The 26,014-nt window shown below is 42.3% G+C and overlaps 1 protein-coding gene across 1 annotated transcript in view; it reads right to left on the bottom strand.

The window, feature by feature from the left end:
* The window catches only part of gabrr2a (gamma-aminobutyric acid type A receptor subunit rho2a), a 35,369-nt gene that overhangs the window by 1,032 nt on the left and 8,323 nt on the right, over window positions 1-26,014 (bottom strand). Inside the window, exons 3-8 of the mRNA XM_077239153.1 lie at window positions 24,806-24,873; window positions 13,488-13,711; window positions 3,592-3,674; window positions 3,355-3,495; window positions 1,247-1,399; window positions 931-1,142 (exon numbers count right to left, since the gene is read on the bottom strand). Of these exons, the coding sequence (XP_077095268.1) occupies window positions 931-1,142; window positions 1,247-1,399; window positions 3,355-3,495; window positions 3,592-3,674; window positions 13,488-13,711; window positions 24,806-24,873 (881 nt within the window). The remainder of the gene's footprint in view (window positions 1-930; window positions 1,143-1,246; window positions 1,400-3,354; window positions 3,496-3,591; window positions 3,675-13,487; window positions 13,712-24,805; window positions 24,874-26,014) is intronic.

Raw genomic sequence — 26,014 nt, 5'->3', positions numbered from 1 at the left:
GGGTTTTGATATTTGATTGTAAGAACAAGAGTTAAGATGTTTATGTGCAAGATGGCCATGACAACAAAGTAGCGGATTACAGTTTTTAAAATTGTAGCCATTGTAAGTAGTATGCTAGTGTTCAAATATCAATTCTAAACATAGCTTGTGGCTATGGGATAGACCTTATTTAGAGCAGCGCCATGACAGGTATGAAAGCGAGGCTGTGAGGGATAGACTTATCGTGTTTTCAATGACACCCGCTGTATAAAGCTCCTAGATCACTTATAATTTTCCACAGCTCATGTTGGTCTAATGAAATTTCTTAAAAAATAAATAAAACTTTTGCAGTGTTTCTTCAGCAGAATAACCCAAAAATCACATTAAATACAACTCACTGAAGAAATGTATGTCTATCCCTCACAACCTTGCTTTCATTCCAGTTAAAAATCAAAGATGGCACTGCTGCGAATAAGGTCTATCGCATACTGCCATTCAATTTTTCTGACAGGGCAAAACAAGAGTATAAAAAGAGAATGCCGTGTTCTGTACTGTATCCCACAGTGCACTGTTCTTGACTTTCATTTCCATTTTGATGAATGAACCTGTAGTCATTTCAGCCGTGTTTTTTAACAGCTCTTAAAATTTTCTAGACTCATTATTTGATTGGATTGCTAATGGTGAAGACATTTTATAAGCATACTTAAATAATCCAAATAACCATATTTATTTCCGAGATGATAAAGCTCCACGAACCAAATAAAATATGCAATATGATAAGATCATGTGACAACAGTCTATTTTTAGGTGCATGTTAACAGATAGATTACACTCAAAACTAACAAACAAAGACTAAGAGCCACAACCTCCACGAATTTCATGTCATGGGTTCTTTAAAAAAAGAATGCACCCAAAATTGAAAATAGATGTTCATAAATTCCGATTTTTTACCTGCTCTTGAGCTGCTCGATTTCTGAGCTTACGCTCTCTCCTCTCCTGGACCGTGGTCAGGTAGTTGACTGCCGCGTACTCCAAGACGGACAGGAACACAAACACAAAACTGACCCACAGGTAAATGTCCACAGCTTTGATGTAGGAGACTCTGGGCATGGAGGCGTTCACCCCTGTGATGATGGTGGACATGGTGAGCACCGTGGTGATACCTGGATAAAATCACCACATCCTGTTAACATCTGCAGGTGCGTGACACGAGATAGGAAGCAGCAGTGATGCCCGAGGCCAAAATGCTAATTTGTGATAATCTTACCTAATGAAACTCTGGCTGGAACAGCCCTGCGATCAATCCAGAATGACACCCAGGACAACATAACCATAAGCGTGGCAGGGAAATAAGTCTGCAGCAGGAAGAAGAATATGTGGCGGCGAAGCGTAAAGTTTATGTACAGGCGGTTGTACCATCCTGAAGAGAGAAAGAGAGATAAAAATGCAGATAGATGATCAAGCTCCAAAACATTTCAGCCACACTTAAAAACGTATTTCATTGGATTAAATAAAAAATAAAGTGACATATACACTTTTGTTCAAAAGTTTGGGGTTGATAAGAGTTTCCCTGTTTTTGGAAGAAGTCTCTTAATGCCTGCTACAGACTGCGATTTCAGCAACACTATAAGATCATTACAAATCACACTGTACGACATGGAACTAATAAACTTGGGTATGAAATGTATATAGACTGTACGATGGTGACACTTATTGAATCGTAGGCTACCTACGACGCAAGTTAGTATAGAAGAATAAATCGTCATCAGCATGTGCTAGTGGTAAATAAATAGTGAAAGATTAATCACACTTTGCCAATTGAGTTTTTTATGAGCTCTAAAAAACAGGAGGATGCAAAAGAGGAGAATATGGAAGCGGTCATTGCTAGGGAAAAGAGGGCAAATTGGCATGCCACTTTTGTAAATGGAGCTTGATGTAAGTAGTTTTAAGTTTTAACAACGTCACGTTGATCAATACATTTTCAACAAAATCAGGCCAAAATGAAGTTCCTTTGGTGTTCGTTTTGGAAGTTCCAAAACAGCTTGCCAAAGCGAACTTTGCGGAAAAGTTTGCTCTGATTGGTAAACACCTTTGAACTAGCATTGGTCAGTGGCAATAAAATAACAGGTAGGTGTGCTCTGAGGCTCCGCCTCCTTTGACAAAACTTATCGGTTAATGTCCTCTGTTCAGTCCATCTAGGAGAGACGTTCATCACGAGTAAAACGTAAATACACTGTAGTGCTGCTTTATAGTTCAAATTGAACTTGTAATCCTAATTGAAAGAGACATGGAGCGCTATAAAAACGGGACTTTACTGGAGTGCAGAATTGGAAAGCTATAATCAGATGCTTTCTTAACTGCTGTTTTCTCACAGCTGTCATTTTTGTTGTGTTTATTTTGATATTAAAAAATGAAAGCGTGCAACACACATTTACATATTCATCTAAATGCCGCTCTAAGCGGTGTGGGCAGCGTTGGGATGTTCGCTAACAGTATATTGATGGTCAAATATTTCAAACAAAAAGGGCTTCACTGTTAGTATATTGGTACCCTTATGTTCACCAAGGCTGTATTTATTTGATCAAAAATACAGTAAGAACAGTACTGTGAAATACTATTACAATTTAAAATAACTGTTTTTCTATTTCAATATATTTAAAAAAATAATTTAATCCTTTCTGAATTTTCAGGATCATTACTCCAGTCTTCAGTGTCAATGATCCTTCAGAAATCATTCTAATATGCTGATTTGCTGCTCAAGAGACATTTCTTATTATTATAAATGTTGAAAACAGTTGGGCTGCTTAATATATATATATATATTAGAAAACATGATTCCTTTTTTGAAGATTTTTTTATGAATAGAAAGCTCAAAAGAACAGCATTCATCTGAGATAGAAATATTTTCCAACATCATTAATGTCTTTACTGTCTCTATACTGTGTGTGTGTATATATATATATATATATATATATATATATAAACCTTAATAAGCTTTTGAACAGTAGTGTAGTTTAAAGCAAGACAGCGCAAGACAATTTTTCATGCTAAATATTTCACAAAAATATGTTTATTAGGTTGTAAATGATAAAAAAAAATGTATTATACATTGTCCAAAATTAGGACACATTGTGGTTGTTGAACACAATCTGATGAACCAGTGGCACCAGTTGGTTAAATGTCACTGTAAACCCAGCACAGAAAGTGAAGTTAGTTCGGAGGAAAGCTCTGGCATAATTTGCTTGCAGATGCCACTTGCTTTGATATTTAATGTAATAACATTCCTACACTTTTAAGTGTGACTTAAGTGTCCAAATCCGTCTTGGGGCCACATTTATTTGAAATAAATCAACTTGACAAATAATCCCCAGATACCTGTGCTGCTGTAGAAAGCCAGCCGAGAGGTAGTGTGAAACTTCTGTATGAGAAATTGAGAGAGAGAGATTTTGTCATCTATACTCAAAGACTCATCTCCACTTTTCCAGTACAGCATCAGATCCTCATCCGTGTAGGCGTCTGGAAAAAAAAGGATTTAATTCAGGAAAACTAACTTGGTAGTGTGGATTGAGCATGTGCCGCACTAAAAATAACACAAATTAGTCATTCACTCACAACTCTCCAACTCCAAAGTGCAGGTCTGTGAATCCAGCGGGAAACGGCTGAAGTCCATGTTGCAGGCTGCTGTAACTGTGACCCTGGGCATAAGAACCATGTATAACATGAATGAAAATACAGAAACGCACTGTCTTAGATCTTTATATTTCATCATATTTCTCAGAGACTTCAGTTTTCGAACCCAAAATCCATGGAATTTTCATTTGCAGTTATGGGAAGTGGAACCTGTATTGATAATTCACCCAAAAATGAAAATTCAGTCATCATATACTCACCCTCATGCCCAAACCTCTATGAGTTTCGGTCCCACTTTATATCAAGTATCTATAACTACTATGTACTAAGATTAAAATGAATAATTAGATAAAATGCACTTATTGTGTCCATACATGTTTTTACACTGTACACACAAAAATACCTGTATATAATAACGTAATTAATATCTGTAATTATATCCATAATTACACTGTTGATCCTACACCTATCCCTTAACCAACCCTTAAAGGGTTAGTTCGCCCATTTAAGACATGAAGTTGTATGGAATCCTTACCAGCACTATAGTGCATACACTCTGACCCACTCTGTAGTCACCTGCCTGGTCAGAGTTTTGGCCGCTGGAAGTTTTTCAAATAAAGTATTCAAATCCGGGGCCTCAAAACTGTGCGTTTTTACGTGAAAAAATTATTTGCGTTTCAAAGCTTGATTAATTTAACACACAAAAAACACGCCGGTCAAAATTCATACCTCAGTTTTAATCGGCACTATTTTCTTTCCATTTCTATCAATCCGCGCTGCTGTCAATGTCAACATTGCGCACGTTCCGATAAGCTGTTGATAGCGCGACTCGCTGACAACATGTCTGACTGCGAAACTTCTGATGATGAAACCAATTTTAGCACAATGTCAGACGGAACAGATGAGGATGAAAGTAATTTTAGCACAACGCCAATACCTTTATGAACCGGAGTATACCGATGCCGTACTTCAACAGATGGAGATAAAACGGGAAGAGAGAAAGCGAGAGGACAGAGATGAAGTTGTCCAAGTTGATGCTGGGCCCACAGCTGTAGCAAGAGCATATTGTACCTATATCCCTATATACTGTTTTTATATTAGACATCTTTTCACGTGTTTTCCACTGGAGTCTAAACATCAGCTCGTTTACCGTAAAGTTTAGACATGGGACATAAAGTTAGTAAATAGAGCTTACCCGTGGTACTGGTACAGCAAAACTCTTTAAAATCAGTTTTTTTTTTTTCCTCCTTGGTTGGGGATGTAATCGTCTTCGCTGAAGTGAGCACTGCACACACGATAATCCTTGATTCTGGATATTTTAGCTCCCGCAGAGTAGCCGATGGCAACCAGCCAAAGCTGTCTCGTAGCTATATCCGAAACAGGAAAATGACTCGGTTACTAACGTAACCTCGGTTCCCTGATACCCCTTTTCCACCAAAGCATTTTGAGAGCCGGTTCGGAGCCGGTGCCTACTCGCGAACCGGTTCTTTGTGTTTCGACAGCCAAAGAACCGGTTCTCGGCCAGGAAAACTGGTTCCAAAGCGGCACCAACTCTTTGCTGGACTAGAACCAGAGAACCGTTCTTTTACCACCGTGTCATGCTTACGGCGGGGCTGGAGGCGGGTTTAGATGTGTCCTAAACATCTTTTCTGACCGCAAAGCCAGGAGAAACATTTGCAGAAACACGATGTAGTCCACCATTGTAATTATTATGCTTGAAGTTGGCGCAAGCATTTCTAGCTTTTTGTAAATTTTATTTTTTTATTGAAAACATTATGTAAGCAAAGAAGAAAACAGTCAAAATATAGAACAAATAAACGGAAAGAAAAAAAGACACAAGACAGAGGTACATAACTAATCAGAAATGATTACATATCAAAGGAAAAGATTAAAAGACTTACTTATTTCAATTGTTTTTAAAGCCTTCATGGTACACAAGTTAGAGATAATCCCAAAATAATGTACTTGCTAGCGTTTCTGTATGGCGACGTACACAGTGACGTAACGACGTCGTTCGCTGGGCGCTCTAGTCAGTGGGAAAACAAACCGGTTCTGAGAAGGTTCGCAAGTTGAACCAACTCCGAACTAACTTTGAACCAGCACCAGTTCCGAACCAGTTCTTTTTTGGTGGAAAAGGGGTATGAGAGGAGGGAACGAGTATTGCGTAAGTAGCTTACGCTATGGGAAAACTCCTTTTCTCGAGAATACTGAAGTCTTTATGTAAAACGCATTGCAGCTGCACAGCTGACAGCAATGAACGAAGGAAGCTCGGTCATTGGCTGTGCTGCGGCAACTTGCTCGAACCAATGACGGGGCGACTCTGAATGCGCGACCAATGAGCGCGCTTCGCCGCCGCGCGCGTCAGAGCCCGCCAAGATGGGCGTGGCCAAGAGCTATTTATTGGGCACCCCGTCATGAGGGTTCTTTAGGTTAAAACGACCGAAGCGAACTAACCAAGCACAAGCACGGCAGCTTACGCAATACTCGTTCCCTCCTCTCAGGGAACCGAGGTTACGTTAGTAACCGAGTCGTTCCCTTTCGAGAGGTCTCTCCTATTGCGTAAGTAGCTTACGCTATGGGAACACCATGCAAAACGCCGTGCATGCTGAAATTTGCCTTATGATAGCCAGAGGCAGGTGCCTGAGCTGAAAAGCAAAGTTATCATCCAACTAGCCGCAGAGGCGACCTTTATATGTGGGAAAAAATAAAGAGCGGCTAGAAGGCGCTCAGTGTGACACAAGTACATACATAATCTAGATACGAACTCGTAGTTCAACTAGCATCATGCTGATAGTACATTGGAATGCAATGTCGGGACGGGTAGGTTGTAAAACCTGATAAATGTGGACGGTGAGGCCCAGCCTGCCAGCGCACAAATATCCTTGATCGGTATCCCGCTCGACCATGCCCAGGAAGAAGCCACACTCCTGGTGGAGTGTGCTTTGACTCCCCAGGGGCATTGAAGTCCCTTAGCTTCATAAGCCAGTGCTATAGCCTCAACTATCCAGTGAGAGATTCTCTGCTTTGAAACGCGGAACCTTTCGTACGGCCGCCAAAGCATACAAACAGTTGTTCTGTCTGTCTGAATAGGGCAGAACGCTCCAAATACACTCTGAGAGCCCTAACGGGGCAGAGTAGATTAGCGTCGTGTTCGTCTGCTGGAGACGACAGCGCAGTTATGGAGATAACCTGTGCTCTGAAGGGAGTGGTGAGCACTTTAGGAATATACCAGTGTTTCGGTCTAAGGACGACCCTGCAGTCGTTAGGTCCGAATTCTAGGCAGGCAGCGCTTGTCGAAAGCGCGTGCAGGTCGCCCACTCTCTTGACCGAGGCGAGTGCCAGCAAGAGCGCAGTCTTAAGCGAGAGCTGTTTAAGGTGCACGGTTCGGAGTGGTTCGAACGGGTGCCCTTTAAGAGCGTCTAGGACAGTAGCTAGGTCCCAGATTGGCACTGAGGGGGGGGGCGTGAAGGGTTCATCCTCCTAGCGCCCCTTAGGAAACGAATAATTAGGTCGTTTCTTCCCAATGGACGTTCCATTACAGGGTCGTGTGACGCTGTGATGGCCGCCACATATACTTTGAGCGTGGAGGGGGTGCGGCCCGCCTCCAGAAGCCCTTGTAGAAAATCGAGTACGTTCGTAATCTCGCATGTTTCAGGGTTCAGGCCCTTGGCATTACACCAGTCACTGAACACTTTCCATTTCTGAGCATATAAGCGTCTCGTGGAGGGCGCCCGTGCCTCAGCGATGGTTTTTAGTGCTCCGCTCGTGAGGTTCCTGGGAACCCGTTGAGGGGCCATGCATGAAGGGCCCACAGATCGGGGCGGGGATGAAATATCATCCCGCTGGCCTGACTGAGGAGGTCTGGCCTCAGTGGAATCGGCCGTGGTGCAGATTGCATTTGCATCAGATCTGGAAACCATGTTTGGTTCTTCCAGAGTGGGGCTATCAGAAGCACTGCGTTTTGCTCCTCTCTGACCCGACTGATGACCTGTGGCAGCATCGCGATCGGGGGAAAGGCATATAAGGGGCGGCTCGGCCAGCTCTGGGCGAGTGCGTCCGTGCTTTTCGTGAAGAAAAGAGAGCAGTGCGCGTTCTCCTTGGAGGCGAAGAGGTCGATCTCCGCTTTGCCAAAGGTTATTTTCCATAACCACTGAATCGTCAGCGGGTTGAGAGCCCATTCTCCTGGGAGAATCTTTTCTCTGGATAGCATGTCTGCCCCCTGGTTCAGGGCGCCTGGCACATGCGCTGCTCTCAGCGAGCGCAAGTTGTGCTGGGACCATAAAATGAGTCTTCTGGCCATTGAATGCATGGAGCTCGACCTGAGTCCACCCTGGCGATTTATGTACGACACTACCGTCATGTTGTCCGTTCGGACCAGGACGTGTTCGTTTTTTAGATGCGGAAGCAGGGCTCTGAGAGCCAAAGCGACCGCTTTCATCTCCAGACAGTTTATGTGTAGGCGCTTTTCCGGGTTTGACCAAAAGCCGGAGACAGGCCTGCCCTCGTAAAGGGCCCCCCAACCTATTTTGGAGGCATCTGTCGTTATCATCTTTCTCCTTGTGTTCACACCCAGACTCACGCCTGACTGGTACCAGTCGGCGGCTTTCCAGTGCGTCAGGACTTTTATACAGCCGTGGTTCGCTCTGATTAAAAGGTGGCCCGAACGCCACGCGTGAGTAGGGACGCGGCTCTTGAGCCAGCGTTGGAGAGGGTGCATATGCAACAATCCTAGCTGGAGTACGGCCGATGCTGAGGCCATGAGACTGAGCATCCTCTGAAACCGCTTGACGGGGGCGCGCGCGCCCGCCCTGAATGATGTTGCAAGGCGCCGGATGGTGAGCGCGCACTCTGATGAGAGACGCGCTGTCATTTGCATCGAGTCTAGAACTATTCCCAGGAAAGAAATCCTCTGGCTGGGAGATAGTATGCTTTTTGCAAAATTGATTCTTAGACCCAGGCATTCTAAATGGCTGATAATCCAAGATCTGTGTGTTATTAACTGACTCTCTGATTGTGCTAGGACCAGCCAATCGTCGAGATAATTCAGTATTCGCACTCCCCTTCGTCTCAAGTGGGAAAGTGCTGCATCCATACATTTCGTGAATGTACGGGGAGCCAGGGACAGGACGAACGGAAGTACTGTGTACTGGTAAGACTGTCCCTCGAAAGCGAATCTCAGAAACGGCCTGTGATGAGGCGCTATTGGAATGTGAAAGTAAGCATCTTTCAGATCCACTGAGAGAAACCAATCTCCTGGGCTTACTTGCGCGAGGATATGCTTGGTTGTTAACATTCTGAACGAGCGAATCATTAGTGCTTTGTTCAGGTGTCTGAGATCTAGGATGGGGCGGAGACCGCCATCCTTTTTCGGGACGAGAAAATAGCGGCTGTAAAAACCTTCCTCGCTCATAGAGGGGGGAACAGTTTCCACAGCGCCCTTTTCTATTAGTTTGCCCACCTCGGTGCGTAGAACATGTGAACACTCCTTTCTCACTTTCGTCTCGACCACAGTCTTAAAACGTGGTGGTCTGCGAGCGAACTGGAGCGAGTATCCGTGCTTTACTATATCCAATACCTATTTCGGCATATCTGGAATGTTTTCCCATGCCGCTGCGTGTACAGATATGGGCTGAATACAGGCTAGGGGCGGGCCGCTGTGACGTAGGGACCCGGCCAGCGAATAGCCTGAGCTCGTAGCTCTCAGAGGCGCGGGCGCGCGCTGAGCAGCTGAGTGAATGGGCGTGTGTGTGATTACAACAGCGGGCGCTGTGTCTGTAAAACCCGCAGCCTGAGCTGGGGTTGTGTTTGACACTGTAAGGACAGTGTTTATAAGTGGGGGTGCATAAACAGTGGTAGGCACACGCGTCACTTTTATAATGTTTCCCGCTTTTACTGGGGGTGAATTTATAACTGTGTGAACAGTGCTTGTGTGTAGTGGTGCGTACATGACTGTAGGCACGTGATCTACAGTCATGGGGCGCGCAGCCTGAGCTGGGAATGAATTTGACACTGTTTTGACAGTTTCTGGGAATGCACACTTTGTGGACTTGTGAACCCTTAGTGACACAGGCAGAAAAAGACTCTTTTTGTGTTTTCTGTGCGTCGCCGTAAAAACGGCGTTTGTTTGCAGGTGAGCAAGCTCTTTGACTGGCCCATGGACTGCTGTATGGACATATCCAGCCGCCTGTAAGGGGACTGGGTGATGTTTGAGCTTTTGCAGAGAGAGTGGTCCGGCTTTTGCGAGACACGCACTCTCTCTTCTCATTCCTGTGGCTAGGACGGCTTTCGAGGCTCAGGGTTCAGCACAATCTTGGGCCGAGGACCCCGTCGCTCAGACGGCGGCTTGCGGTTGTGAGAGCGCGAGTGGCGTCGAGTGTCAGCCTGAGGCGCGGGCTGAGGGGTGGTGGGAGCTGTTCTAGCCCGCTGCGGCTGTAAAGGTCTCTGTCTGCTCTGCGATGAGCTGGAGCGCTTGGGCAGGAAATGGCGCATAGCTTGTGAAGCGTTCTGGGCCTCAGTGAAGCGTTCGGCGAAACCCTTAACCGCCGGTCCAAACAGCCCGCTGGTGGAGATAGGCGCGTCGAGAAATGGCGCCTTATCCGCGTCCTTCATCTCCGTCAGAGTTAACCACAGATGGCGCTCGAGAACAGTCAAATTAGCCATGTTCCCTAGTAGCCTCTTTCCTTCGCGCCGTCCACAGAGGAGAGCGAAGAAGAAAAAGAAGGCTTTAAGCACGCAGAGTGGGGGGCTTTCCACGACTTGGTGAGTTCGTCGTGAACTTCCGGGAAGAAGGGAGAAGGCCTTTGCCGAGGGGCCTGCTGGCGCCCCTGCAGAAACCACTCATCCAATCGGCTGGTCTTCGGGAGAAGACCAATCGAGCCCGAGGTCTTCCACGGCCTTAGAGAGGACACGGATAATCTCGGTATCCATGGTGGAGCCCCCGCTCGTGCTAGCTAGCGTCGATGGGGCGGGGTCGAGAGTGGAGCCCGGCCAGTCATCCGATGCAGCGTCGATGGACAAGCTGTCATCTATTCCCCCATCGTCTTCGGACGCGCCGAAAGTCACAAGGCCCACCGCTCTGCTAGAGGGGTGTAGGTCCGGCTGGGTGAACTGAACCGGCGGTGGGGAAGGCAAGAGCGGCGGTGAAGCACGCGGAGACTGGCTCGGCGTGACGTCACTGAGCTCAGGTTCAGGAAGCCTCTGTGAGCGGTGCTTTTTCTTAGTGCGCGGCTCAAACAGAGGGGTGGCGGCGATGGGCTCGCTCACGGCGAAAGCGGCGAGGCGAGCCCGCAGTGCGGAGAGACCCAGGTCATCACATTCCGGGCATCCGCCCTTGGTCAAAGCAGCTTCTGCGTGGTCCCGGCCCAGGCAGCGAGCGCAGATGATGTGACGATCCCCGTCCGGGAGAAGGTCTCTGCACGACGCGCAGGAAGGCATTTGAAACAACGCCTCAGAAAATTTGCTCTTTTACAAGTGTCGCGGGGCGAACAGATGTAAAGATACTTGCGTGTGTGGCACGCCGGATGGCTCAGTAGGATGGCGTTCGAGGCGGCTAAAGGTGCCGACGTCCTCGTAGCAATCCCGCTGGTATGCTTTTCGACGGCGGCGAAGGCTTCAATAATCCGGAGGATCCAGCGAAGAAGGTGTTCGCTGAAGGAGATTAAATCTAAAGAACTCTCATGACGGGGCGCCCAATAAATAGCTCTTGGCCACGCCCATCTTGGCCTGTAAGGGGCCAAGACGCGTGCATCTCCTGACGCGCGCGGGCGCGAAGCGCGCTCATTGGTCGCGCATTCAGAGTCGCCCCGTCATTGGTTCGAGCAAGTTGCCGCAGCACAGCCAATGACCGAGCTTCCTTCGTTCATTGCTGTCAGCTGTGCAGCTGCAATGCGTTTTACATCAAGACTTCAGTATTCTCGAGAAAAGGAGTTTTCCCATAGCGTAAGCTACTTACGCAATAGGAGAGACCCCTCGAAAGGGAACGATGGAATCTGAACGGTGATCCCGGCACATTCTTGTGGTCACAGCGTGGAAATTTACAAGTTCGCACCATCGTTCATTTTCTACTTTTTACGTCGTTTCGTAATCGATTGTGTAAACACTATGGAACAGCTGATCGGAACGTGCGCGGATTGATAGAAATAGAAAGGAAATAGTGCAGATTAAAACTGAGGTATGTATTTTGACCGGCATGTTTTTGTGTTAAATTAATCAAGCTTTGAAATGCAAATAATTTTTTCAAGTAAAAACGCACAGTTTTGAGGCCCCGTATGCACTACAGTGCTGGTAAGGATTCCATACAACTTCATGCTTTAAATGGGCGAAACTAACCCTTTAAACCTGTCCATACCATCAAACCTGTCTCTAACCTTACCAGTATTTCATCTCAATAGAAGCAAAAGTGTTTTGCAATCCAACATGAATACAATAAGTACACAGTAGCAAACAATTTTTTTATGTAAGTACATAGTAATTGAAGAAACCCAATACATAGTGTGACCTGACTTTTTTGAATTTGTGAAACGCAAAAGGAGTTTTAACGCAGAATGTCTAACCTGCTCTTTTCTATATGAGTGTAAAATAATAGAGCTATAAAACCGATTAATCGCAACATAAAAGTTTGTGTTTATATAATATATGTGTATATTTACATATATATAATATATAATATTTATATTATATATATGTGTGTGTCACAGGCAGTGTGTGGGGCAGTCATGGCATAATGGTAACAGAGTTGGACTGGTGACCCAAAGGTTGCTGATTCGATTCCAGTACCGGCAGAAATATGACTGATGTGTTCTTGAGCAAGGCACCTAACCCCCAATCGCTCCCCGGGCGCCACTCAAGGCTGCCCGCTGCTCCGGGTGTGTGTATCCACGTTTGCAGTGTGTGTGTTCACTACTCTGCTCCTAATGTGTGTGCACTTACTTGGATGGGTTAAATGCAGAGGTCAAATTCCAAGTATGGGTTACCATACTTGGCCATCACGTGTCACTTTCACTTTCACTTTAACATGAGAAAATACTGATTTGAGACACAATTACTTACTTATATACTGTATATGTAGACACGCATATACATACATAAACACACAAACATATTATATGCACACACACTTTTAAGTTAGATACGATTAATCGTTTTACAGCCCTATAAAAGACCATCGTGAACATTCTGCTAAGCATCTCCTTTTGTGTTCCACAAAAAGAGAAAGTCATGGGCTCTAGTAATAAAGCTTCTGCTAAGGATAAAAATGTAAATGTGCTTAGTAATGCTAGTCAAGAACGGCATACTACTGGCACTAAGGCCATCTAATTTTTCTCTCAGTATTTCTCTCCTATGTTCTCTGTAGCGGTGTCCATCATTTGTCGGACAATGGAAATAATATGGGCCAATCCCATCAATAATGACACTTTCCCTGGAGCCAGAACAGTATCTGAAATTTGACTTTGAACTCAGCGCTAGCCCTTGATTATAGCCTGCATGCAGGTAGCTTGGCCTAATTTTTAACTCGCAGCACAAAAGACGCGGCGAAAACATCACAGGCCAGAAGCATCGTTCTAATTTTAACACCACAGCAATATGCAAATGCTTAAACCCAGCGACGTGCTTTTGTTTTCAAACCACATTTTATTTAAATGAAACCAAAGGCAGTAGTTGAGTTGCTTGGAGGTGAAATGTAGAAACTGCCGAACAACTGAGAAAATATTAACTTTTTCTTACACTGTACAAAATAAACACGAATAATAAATATGTGTACGTATATTTACATAAATACATTTAAACTCTATACATATATACATAACTTACATAAAATTGGAATTATAATGGCACACTTAAAAGTCAGAAATGCTAGTGTTGATAATCTGCTTTTTTACCTCAGGCTGTAGAGAACGTGACCATCAGGGAACACTCTCAGCATGATATTTTCTGTGGTGGTGTCATGAATAAAAGATCTTTTAGAGTGGACGAAGAAGACATCAGGAACCCAGATCTTCTTCACCAAGCGGCCGTCGAAAGTCATGCTTTTATTTGTGGTGCTGGCGAAGGACAAGCGCTCATCCTTCCAGTAGTGTCTCAAGTATAATGTCATAGTAAAGTCCTAAACAAATGGAGGAAAAGAGATTGTGGGAGTTTTCACAATATTTAGCCACAACAATGATCTTTAGGAGGCTGTATCATCCTTGTTTTTCATCCCATTCATATACAAAGGAGATACATTAACTTTTAAAAGTTTGGGATCAGTAAGATTTGTATTTTGACAAATTAATACTTTTATTCAGGAAGGACACATTTAATTGATCAAAAGTGACATTTTCGATGTCACAAATAAATGCTGTTATTTTGAACTTCCTATTCATCAAAGAATAGTGAAAAAAATACTAAAGAATTGTTTCCCGAGCAGCATATCAGATTTCTGAAGGATCATGAGACTGAAGATTGGAGTAGGCTAATGATCGATGCTGAAAATGTAAAAAATAATTACGTATTTTTTTTTTACTTTTCAATGTGTTAGTATTTGGATTAATCTCATGAAACCTCTCACATTTGACACAAATGATAAGACAAAAATAAGATATTATATTTGTGTTATTATAAAGCCTTTTTATAGGATCATTAAGATTTTTTAAATTGGGACATTATCTCCCTCAAAAATCTTACTTCAAAAATATTGTACATTTCATGTGTACATAGAGGATGCTTCTGAGGATGTTTCCTTTCCTCCCTTCCTTTCCTAGCATCTCAGCTCCACCCCCTGTAGGATACGAGGGAAGTTTGCAAGAAAAGAAAATGAGGACGGAGGAATCGAATGAAAGCTTTTTTTATACATTGGAATACTTGATCACTCGAGCATCACTTAACAGCGTCATCAGCAGTGCTCAAAGGATCTGCCCTTATGTTGTTGAAGTTTGTTTATTGAAGAAATTCATAATGAATAATAATAAAGCAAGATACCCTGTTGAAATATGTGAGATGTGTGGTTTATATAAAATGCAAGAGTAAAGTATAAATTAAAACGATTGTGATCGATGTGAAGGGGGAGGAGAATTTATACGTGCGTCACGTTTAGTCAATAAAACACTTCCGCATAGGATACACCTGTGTATCCTCGCTCATAACTCCTCAGGAAGCCTTCTCACTCCTCGATCCTCGACTCCTCGCGGTGCAATTAGAGAATTGAGATGTCCTTCAAGATGGCTGTGCTTGATTGGTTTCCGGGTCATAGGATGGAGGACAGAGGAGCAAGGAGATGAGGAGGGATATTGAGAAGCACCCAGAGTCCGGCACCGCTCCATTGACAAGCTTCCTTGTAGGCGGGTACTATATTGAAGTCTAAAACTATTGGATCTGCCCAGAGTCACCCTGGATCTGCCATAACCAATCGCTAACGTTTGGTCGTGACGTATGTCATGTGGAACCCCGCGGGGAGGAGGGCCACAAAATCATGGCCACCAACAAAACTAAGCAAAGACCGTTAGAGTGTTCTTGCTCCGGATTTAACTTCTTGATATTCGCCAGCGTTGCCACAACGGACCGAATGGCTTCACTCGCATCTTTCTCCGCTGCCATTACTGAACTACAACTAAAAATAACGCACGACATTAACGTCATCGTTCTCAGCCACTCCCTCTGTTGACCGGAGAAAACCATAGACTACAGCACAATCCCAGACGTAGTACTGAAGGAAAATGAAAATTTAGTGGAAGTACGTAGGAGGGCGGAGCCAGGCTACTCCATACCTTCTAATTGCAATCAAAAGAGTGACCAAATTCTTCAGAAATTCTCCTTTTGAGATTTAAGGAACAATGAAAGTCATTTGTGTTCGCAACAACATGAGGAGTAAATGCTGACATAAAATAGTATTGCTTTTCTGCATTATATTTATTAGAATGGGATTTAATTTGCATTAAAACAATGAGAATTGAAAAAAGGGAATTTGATTAATTGTCAAAAAACTGTCACAATGCTAAAAACCTTAATGTACCATTAAGTACAGTTGGCTTCATTGTCTAAGCAACATGTAGTTTCTAATTTCTTCCTTTTGATTTTGGGGTGAAATATGATCTGGACATGATCTCGAAGTTTATGTGAGATGTACTTATTTTCTTGATACACATTGCAAAGTTTTGGGAACAACAAACGACAACTGTATTTCACTAGAGCAAGTACATGGCCAATTTTACATAAACACTCCTTACATGTCTCTCTTTGTCATCTAACTACGTACCTCTTGATCCTCCACATGACAGCTATGTCTCTTTAAATCGCTCAAGCAGATCATCCCTTCTCTATTCTATCTTTTGGTTTCATAACCATAAACACTTGGAGCGGCCAGTAATTATGGTCAATAAAAGCACCACAAAGTTTCTTTGTTACATCACAAAAAGGCATCTGCCAAGAGGGAAATCCAAAACATGAGAACGGAATGATAGAATGGGTGTCATGTTCTGTTATAACAGAAGTAAAAAGAAGATTCATGATCAAAGTTTCTGCCATCACTTTCATTGTTCCTTAAATCTCAAAAAGCTATTTTTTAGGAATACCCTTGTGGGACACAGTAACTGCAAAACAGCCATGTAAGAAACGAGTAAAAGGCAAGAGAATTACAACATTGAGGGTGAATCTTACAAAATCTCTCAAGAACATTTTTTAATAATTCTCTTACTTTTTAAAATTTAGCATAAAGCCTATTTTTGCATTTACATTTTCAAGACAATTATTCCCAAAAAGTAATATTATGCTAAAATAAAGAAAATATGATTATATATTATTTAAATTGTAAGATTATTATAAATCATGGTAGTGATGACTGTTTTTTATTTATATATATTAAGAGATGCAACGAGTGCAATTTTTTTGACTGTTGCATAATTTGACCATTGATGCGCAGTAAGCCATTCATTTTGATACTTGCAACTTACAAGTTAGTTGAGACTGAGAGGCCCGCTCCACTTATGTAGATGAGTGGTACGCGTGCTTGATGTGAGCACGAAACCTGCAGGAATTAGTAAAATTATGAGCAATACAAGCACTATTTAACTGGAGTGAATGAGATGAGTGAGTGAGAGAGGTGTGTGTCACTTTGCCGTCGGAGAGAAGAGAGTGAAAACACACAACTGACGTTATTGCCTGTGCCGCTGGAATCAGAACAGACCGGCTCGGAATCGAAAAGACGTGAGACTGACTGGCCGGTCACCCGGTTTGGGCCGATCATGCAGAAAATCGACCGAATCCGGTCCCAGGCTAGTCGATTGGTGCATCTCTATTATATATATATATATATAATAAAGATGCACAGATCAACCAGCCAGGGACAAATTGCTTAGTGGAGCCAGTCACTAAGCTCAATTTCAGGGCAGGCAAAGAAACCTAAAAGGTCCCAAAAGAAAAAGCTCTAATAAACAAAGCCCTTAGGGAGTTATCAAAGGGAGTAAATCAACTATGCTCTTCGATGTACCACTACTTCCAAGAGTGAGAAATATAACCCTCATTTTGCAAGGGATGCAAATATGAGAGTGGCATAGAATAAATGCCAAAACTCTTGCCATTACAACTCAACCCCTTAAGCTCTACTTATTAAGCTCTACTAAAGGCATAGGGGATAGTGTGCAACCCTGTTTTAGCAAAGAACCTCTCCAGGAACCACTAGGAGACTCTGTGAGACTCCATTAGACTGCCTCTACTTGTCAGGTTTTCCCAAGCATGGATTAACTAGAGACTTGCACAATACCCAGCCATTAGAGAGCAAAAGGCCTTCAAGACCCAACCGTAGTCGGGGAGGGAATTAACTAAACTGAGGAATTTAGTGAATATATATCACAATCCTGTCCATCACGCTCTACCCTAAGGGTATCTTGAGGGTAGCTCAAGAAAGGGAGCATGGCTTAAGTGCTCAAACCCTTAGTAATTAGTCCTTCAGGACATTACTACTGCTGCCTCTCCAAGGGAAAGCCTAAGCCTTACTCCTATTCAGGGAAGGAGGGAAAATTAAAGCAAGGCATAATGCAATGTGCCCAGTACTTCTCAATACCCAGACTTTAGACCCCAAGTAAGTCACAGGGGAGCTTAAGCCCTACTTAAAGACCCCAGTGTATCTGGGGGAGAGGAGCGTATACCCTGCCTTGTGTAGAAACACTCAACCTAATATCTGCTACAGAAGTATGTGACAGCTAACAAAGAGGGACGCCTCACAGGCGAACTTCCTCTACTTATTAGAATTGACTACCATAGTAAGGCACACTTCCAAAAGGGAGCGTTATCCCTACTTCAAGCCCCAAAATTAATTGGAAGCTTCTGCTGATCGATTGCTCCTGTCTTTCTTGCTGCTGGTTTGCGTCTGTAAACTCCGTATAGCTTTCTGTTTTTAATCTCTATTTACTATCATTCCTTGTTGTTTTTATTGCTAAATATAACTTACTCATCAACATATATTAGATATAGTCTAATATTGCCAATCACATTAATCTGACATCACTAGCTTTTATCTAAATTGTTATCGTTATCACTAGCACAACACACTAGTATCCCGCTAGCCAGTTAACCTGCCATCCGTGCTTGCTGTCTTTTTACAAGTCTATCAAACAACTGTGGTAAGTAGGATCAGTCAACAAACACGGTGAGTAAAGTCTTCTTCTGTTATTGTCACTTGCACTTCGTGTCAATGTATTGCATAGCCTTCTCTGCCAGTACTGAGGGCTTTAAATGTGATAAATGCAGGGAGATAGTCAGGCTGATGGAGAAGATTTCATAATTAGAGACACGCATCCAAACTTTAATCGAGGATAGTAAGAGTGCAAGGGCTTTAGATACTGTTTTGGATGTGCCTAGCTCAGTGAACTCTGTATATTGTTCAGTTACGGCAGTAGAGCCCGTGCAGCAGGGTAACTGGCTGACCATGAGATGCTGTAGTCATGGCACAAAACACCGCCCTTCCGTTCCGAATACCATAACAAATAAATTCTTCCCACTCAGTGAAACACCCACTGGCGATTCTATTACACGGAACGTAAACACCATAGTCACATGTTTGCCGGGAGCCAGAGAGCCTGACATCAAAGCAAATTTAAAAGTGCTGGCTAATGCTAATCATAAATTCTCTAAGATTATTATTCACGTCGGCACTAATAATGTTCGACTTTGCCAGTCTGAGATCACTAAAATTAATGTTAAAGAGGTGTGTGAACTCGCAAGTACAATGTCAGGCACTGTAATTTGCTCTGGCCCCCTTCCTGTTCGCTGTGCTGTGTTTGACAGAAACCTGGCTAAAACCAGATGATTACATTACTTTAAATAAGTCCACCCCCCCAAGATTATTGTTATGAAAGGCAAAGGGGGAGGTGTTGCTGTAATTTATATTAATATCTCCAGAATTACTGAGAAGTCTTGTTTCAAATATATTTTTTTTGAAGTGTTGGTGCTTAATGTAATACTATCTAATGTAAATGATAAATCACGTTTGAGATTTGTGCTGGTTGGTGTATACAGGCCACCAGGACACCATACAGACTTTATCAAAGAATTTGCTGATTTTATATCAGAGTTAGTACTGGCTGCAGACAAAATCCTAATTGTTGGTGACTTTAATATACATGTAGATAACAAAAAAAATGCATTGGTATTGGCATTTAAAGACATTCTGAACTTTATTGGAGTTAGACAACACTTCTCAGGACCAACTCATTGTCGTAATCATTCTCTAGAACTAATATCATCACATGGAATCAATTTTGATGCCGTTGAAATTCTGCAACAGAGTGATGACATCTCAGATCATTGTCTAGTCTTGTGTGCTGTATACGTAATTTAGCCAAGGCTGCAAAGCTGACTCCGTGTTACAAATATGTTAGACCTATCACTTCTGCTACTAAAGATTGCTTTATTAATAATATTCCAGATCAGTTTCATCTCCTCAGCATCCCAGATAGCTTAGAAGAACTTCATTTCGTGACAGAATCTTTTTACTCTCTCTTTTCCAGCACTTTAGACACAGTTGCTCCTTTGCGCTTAAAGAAGATTAGAAACTAGGTTAAAAAAAACTAGTCCAACGAGCACCCTCTTAAGAGAGCAGCCAGAAAAATGGAGCGCAACTGGAAGAAAACAATTCTTTCGCATTTCATGGAAAGAAAGCACAATTGTGTACAGAGAGGCCTTAAAACTGCTAGATCTGCTTATTTTTCAACCCTATTAGAAGACAATAAACCAAACCCTATGTATTTATTTAAAACTGGCTAAATTAATGAAATATAAAGCTTCAACTCCTGATGTTTCCAAGCAGCACAGCAGTAATGACTTTATGAACTTCTTTACTTACAAGATTGATAATATCAGGGAGAAAATGATAAATATGCAACCGTCTACTACAGTATCGCATCAGGCAGTGCATTGTAGTCTCCCTGAGGAAAAATTCGTTCATTCATTGCTATAGGAGAGGAATAATTTTCTAAACTCATTAAACCATCTAAATCGATAACATGTAGGTTAGACCCTATACTGACTAAGCTATTGAAAGAGATGCTTACAGAGGTCATAGATCATCTTCTTAATATCATTAATTCATCTTTGTCATTGGGATACATACCAAAAACTTTTAAGCTGGCTATGATTAAACAGCTTGTTAAAAAAACGCAACTTGATCCAACAGAATTAGTCAATTACAAGCCGATCTCGAATCTACCTTATCTTTCAAAGAAACTAAAAAAAGTCAGTATCCTCAAATCTATGTTCCTTTTTTAAAAATAATTGGTATCTGTGAGGATTTCCAGTCAGGATTTAGACCATACCATAGTACTGAGACAGCTCTCATTAGAGTCACAAATGATTTGCTCTTATCATCCGATCGTGGTTGTATCTCCCTATTAGTGTTACTCGATCTTAGAGCTGCATTTAATACTATTGACTACAACATTCTTTAAATAGACTCGAAAATTATGTTGCCATTAGTGGAATTGCATTATCATGGTTTAAATCATACTTGTCTGACCGTTATCACTTTGTAGCAGTAAATGAAGAGATGTCTTATCGATCACAAGTTCAGTATGGAGTACCACAAGGCTTAGCACTGGGACCGTTGCTGTTCACTCTGTACATGCTACCCTTGGGAGATATCATTAGGAAGCATGGCATTAGTTTTCACTGTTATGCTGATGATACTCAGCTCTATATTTCTTCACGGCCTGACAAAACTTATCAATTCACAAAATTAAAGGAATGCATAGCTGATAATATAAAAAACTGGATGACTAGGGATTTCCTACCACTTAACTCGGAAAAAACAGAGATTCTAATTATTGAACAAAAAACTTCCTCACGTAATAACCTAGAATACTCTAAATACTTGATGGCTGCTCTGTCAAATCTTCGTCGTCGGTTAGGAACCTGGGTGTGCTCTTTGATACCAATCTTTCATTTGAAAGTCACGTTTCTAGTACATATCTGTAATACCGCATTATTCCATCTTAAAAATATATCTAAATTACGTCATAAGCACTCAATGACAAATGCGGAACAATTAGTTAATGCGTTCATGACATCAAGGCTAGATTATTGTAATGCTATTATGGGTGATTGATTGCCCTGCACGCTTAATAAATAAACTACAGTTGGTCTAAAACACAGCAGCTAGAGTTCTTACTGGAACCAGGAAGTATGACCATATTACCCCGGTTGTATCAACACTGCATTGGCTCCCTATTAAACATTGTATAAAATTTATTTATTTATCGTATTAAATTTTTATGGAACTTCGTAGTTCCATCCGCCCTGCTCTCCTCTAAGGGGTATCTTGAGAGCAAACTAAGAAAGGGAGCATGTAAAGCTCTAAAAACGTTAGTAATTAGCCCTTTAGGCTACAACCTTCACATATAACTGCCCTTCTAAGGGGGAGACTAATCCTTACTCCTACTCAGGAAAGGAGGGAGAATGACAGCAGGGCTAAAATACAGTGTGGCCACCACTCTTATCACCCAGACTCTAAACCCCTAGGGAACTGCAGGGGAGCTTAGTTTCTACTCCAAGTCCCTAAATGACTGTGAAAAATAACTGAACCCTGCCTGAAAGGCATTACATGACAGATAACAAGGAGGAATGCCATAGGCAACATTCCTCTACTTATTAGCACTGTTGGACCAGGGCCATAGTCGCGCTGCAATCTAAAAAGGGGAGCAATATCCCTGCTTCAAGACCCAACAATAGTCGGGGAGGGAGGTAAACAAAACAGAGTGAGTACCTAAAGGGTACTTGAGCAGCTTATCACAGGGAGACAGCAAGATGCCATAAATTCACAGTAATTGGCCCTTGAGGTAAACGAAGTAGAGGAAAAACTGTAAGTACCCATCGTAGTTATACCTTACTCTATCCTAACTTGAGCAGCTTTCCAAAGGGAGCAATCAAAATGCTAACTAACTTCTTAACTTCAGCATTACAGGCTACAAACTTCAGTGTCGCCACTCTTCACTTCTCACTGCATTCTGAAAAGTGGTTTACCTTACCAGAGCAGCTAATGAGTGAAGGGTTCACATCATTTTATCGGCGGGCACTCTTTCAGTAAGCAGCTGCCTCAGCGGTTTACTGCTAACACCTCCAGAATGAGGAGGGAGAGCAACCGACAATCAGTGCAGAAGGACCACAGGCCTGTCTCGCCACCACATATGCCTTGCCACAAGCCGCAAGATGGTAAAGCAGAGGAGGCAGACTCATCCACCTTGGCATTACCCACCTGCAACCCCATGATCGAAGCTCCCATGCTATTCCAGCAACACAGGGATTGAACAGCAAGGTGCAAATTCTTGACTTTCATAACCTGCCCTGTTTTCTAAAGAAAAAGTTAAGCAAGAAGGGTTTTATTTCCCTCACATGTATTACAAGAGTGAGTGGATTTAGCTCCCTTGAAAGCCGAATGCACTTGCTCTCTATTTGCAAGGCGTGAACCTTCCAAGAGGTCCTACTCTCATATTGCTGCTCACGAAATCCCTCCACATGCAAATAATTCGCTACATGGAAGAAGCTCCATGTAGAATCCTCTATGATCTTGATACCTAAATGTGGTCATCTAGGAGAAATAAAAGGCTCACAGTCTTATATGCAGGGTAGCGGAGGTGGTGGAATGTAAATAACTGTCAACACTCTCTCCATTCCTCAGACTAGACACTCTTTATATGTTCTTGGTCAGGTCAGAAGGGGCAGCAGAGCGGCTTCCTGAGACAAACTTTAGACCAATGGTGTTTAATAAATCTCCATTCAGATCAGAAGATTTTGCTCTCTTTTAAGAGCAAGCATCCAAATTCACCAAATGGGATTGAGAGGAATGGATCTATCAGAAGCCCAAAAAGGGAAAAACTTCAGTCAGACATCTCCCTAAGCCCCGCCTTCAATCCTCATGATTGACTCCGCTCTTCTGCTGCCTAGGCAGTCATGAGACCCGAACCGCGAGGTGCAGATGCTCAACTCTCATCTCTGAAAAGTGCCTTAACATGGGTGGAGCTTGCCACAGCGAATTACGTTGCATTACAGAGCATTACGTTGAATGGATTCAGCTCCCTTGAGAGCACACGCTCGGGACAAACTCTGGACTCTGATCATTATGAGAAAATCAGGCAAGAACAGAGCTTCTACTGCAAATGCATTGGTATGAGTTCTTCCAACTCCTTAAAGAGCTGAACATGCTCTGTGCAAATGCTAGATTATACCCCGAGGGAGAGAGGCAGTGCCGGATGATTCTGTCAGCTAACATCAGCATTAAAGACTTTTAAAATAATTTACCTCAAAACTCACTTTCATGTTTGAATGCCTTGTTTGTGATCCGATGTGGTCTGATCACCGTATAAGGTAGAAATATTTATACATGATGCAAAAGACTAACCATTACCATAGTAAACATGGTAAATATGAACACTTGAAGAAATCAGACAAATCATAAAGGCTATCACAATCATGTTTTAATTTTATCTGTCAGTAGTCTCTTTATACCGGCATACTTTATAGCCTACTGGGAGAGAGTGCTAAAGCTCCTCAGGTCGTATTTTTGGTGGCATATTTGTAGAAATTATCATTCTTTCTAAATGTGATGTAAATATGTCCTGTAACTACCAAATAAACAGAAACAGACTAAATAAGTAAGTCTGTCCTCTTTGTTTATTTAAATAGACCTAACGGTAAACCACTTTATTTCTGTGTGACTAATGTGCCATTTTGACACAAATTAATTCATTATGATCAATGTATCACTTTTTAGTGTAATCCTGTGGTAAAACATCGATTCTTGGGTTTTAAATATTCAAGTTAACAACAAAAATGCCAGTAAACGGTTGCAGTTTCCAGTGAACAGTTTCCAGTGATTTCTTTCTGATTAGTTTTCTGATAAAAAATCCTTTTTTTAAATTTTTTTTTATATAAAACTTCCATTTGTTATTGAAATGATGGGTTAGTGTGACTTTGTTCCAGAGAGGCGTGTTATGGGCGTGTTTTAGTGAAGCGTTGCGGAGCTCCTGGCCCGACAGCAGAAACGCAGTGTGTTTTGGCGCCCGATGCTACAGGCCCGGGGCTTTTAGCCCAGCACGGCCCGTTTAAAGCCCTGGCTCACACTGGTTCGACAGTGGAAACGCGGCTAATGAGCGCATTCAACTCCCTCAAAAGCCTCCGTGCAAACGGTAGATTCTATCCCTCGTAAGAGAATCAAGCAAAACACAATCTCTTACCGTGAATGCATCACAATGAGTGCATCCAGCTCCCACAGATTCTGTTCTTGTACGCGCATACAAACAAACAGCTCCTGAAGACAAAAAAGTTGATGATGGGTCTTGCAGGTGCCCTCTTATACTCACGGGTGCTCTGCTCATGACGTCATAGACTGCCGTCAGCCGATATTTGACATGTTTGGTACACGTGTTCAGATACCGTTCACGCTAAGGGCGTTCCCCATAGCGTCAACTCCATGACATAGTGTCACAGTTCCACTTTGAAAAGGGACTCAAAAGATGTCTGGACATTTCTCAATGATTTGATGAGAAAATGTGCTTGTGCTTAACTGTAATAAAAATAATGTCACAATTTTTAAATCAGGCTTATTTTTTCATCCAAAATTTTTTTTCTTGTTTTGGTAAATTAAAATGGAATTGTTTAATGTGTTTTGATATGTTCTAGAATTTAGAGTCAAAGAATTGAATTACATAAAACAGCACAACGGTTTAGGATTACCTACCATGTCTACTTCTGAGATACTGTCCAAGCTTTCCACTTGTACATCAACTCCCACTGGAATAGCAGGTCCTGCAAAAAAAAAAAATGTATATATATATATATATATATATATATATATATATATATAAATAAATAAATTCATATACAACTCTGTTTGTCAATTATTTTACACAATTTTCTCCATCCCACTACTTTATGACCTCTTTTGGATATGCCATGCATTCATTTTTCATAATACTCCTTGTTTACTGGAGTCTGACAGCTTCATACCAGCTGCAATTAGCAGTGTGTTCGCTAAGAATTCTGTGAGCATCATTAAATTTGTCCTCACAGCCAGATCTGAATCTGTTTGTTTTCCACCAGATCTGTTCACAAAAGGCTTAGCAGCTGCTTTGACATCTGACGGATTGTAAAGAACGCTAGTTCTCAAAGGACAGGCCTTCAACCGAAACTAAAGCTTTCATATCCTACATGGAGCTGCACTTGTAAGGTCTTTTGTAGCAAACATAAACCCTTGCTCTTTCCCAGGATTAGTGTAATAGGGCTATCTGTCACTCAGAAGGTAAGACATTTAGGTAAATGGGCAGGGGGCAGCCAGTACATATGGACGGGGATGATGCACAAACGTCAGACAGATTCGAAACGAGATTTCCAGTGTGTTTCACTCCTAGTCGTAGTAATCCGACGAGATTACTGGAGATGGTAAATGGTGGATTAAACTTGGATGCTCAAAATGATACTGACACTGACTGAAACTTGCCATTATGTGTCACTTAATGTGTTGCTCGTAAAAAAAAATCTTCATGAAGAGCACAAGCATTGCTTAATATGCTGTTTAAAATGCATTTGAGCCCTGTAGATAAGTAACAGCCAACTGTGGAGATGACTTTATACAAATTTGTTTATGTAATCCAGATCCTCATGAGTAAACTATTGCCATGCAATACCCACTGGACTCCATCCTGTCAATTTCCCTGTCATGTACCATCAAGGCTTTTCATTTCAAACAAATAAGCCCAAATAAGAACACAGCTCCTAGGTAAAATCGATTTGTCCAAACTAATCAACACCCTGCTGTCAGTTTCAGTCTGAAACCATTAGAATGACCTTGAGTGTCCAGTTATTTATATTTCTCAGTTATAGTTACAACTTGGAGGTGGTTATTTGTGCTTGTTCCATGAAAAAAAATGCAAATAACATTATATAAATT

Source organism: Siphateles boraxobius, unplaced genomic scaffold (genome assembly GCF_051911475.1).
Source record: "Siphateles boraxobius isolate OS27281-9 unplaced genomic scaffold, OSU_SipBor_1 22, whole genome shotgun sequence".
NCBI classification, from domain to species: domain Eukaryota; kingdom Metazoa; phylum Chordata; class Actinopteri; order Cypriniformes; family Leuciscidae; genus Siphateles; species Siphateles boraxobius.
The sequence above is the reverse complement of the archived record's forward strand: the minus strand, read 5'-3'. Positions and strand labels throughout refer to the sequence as shown.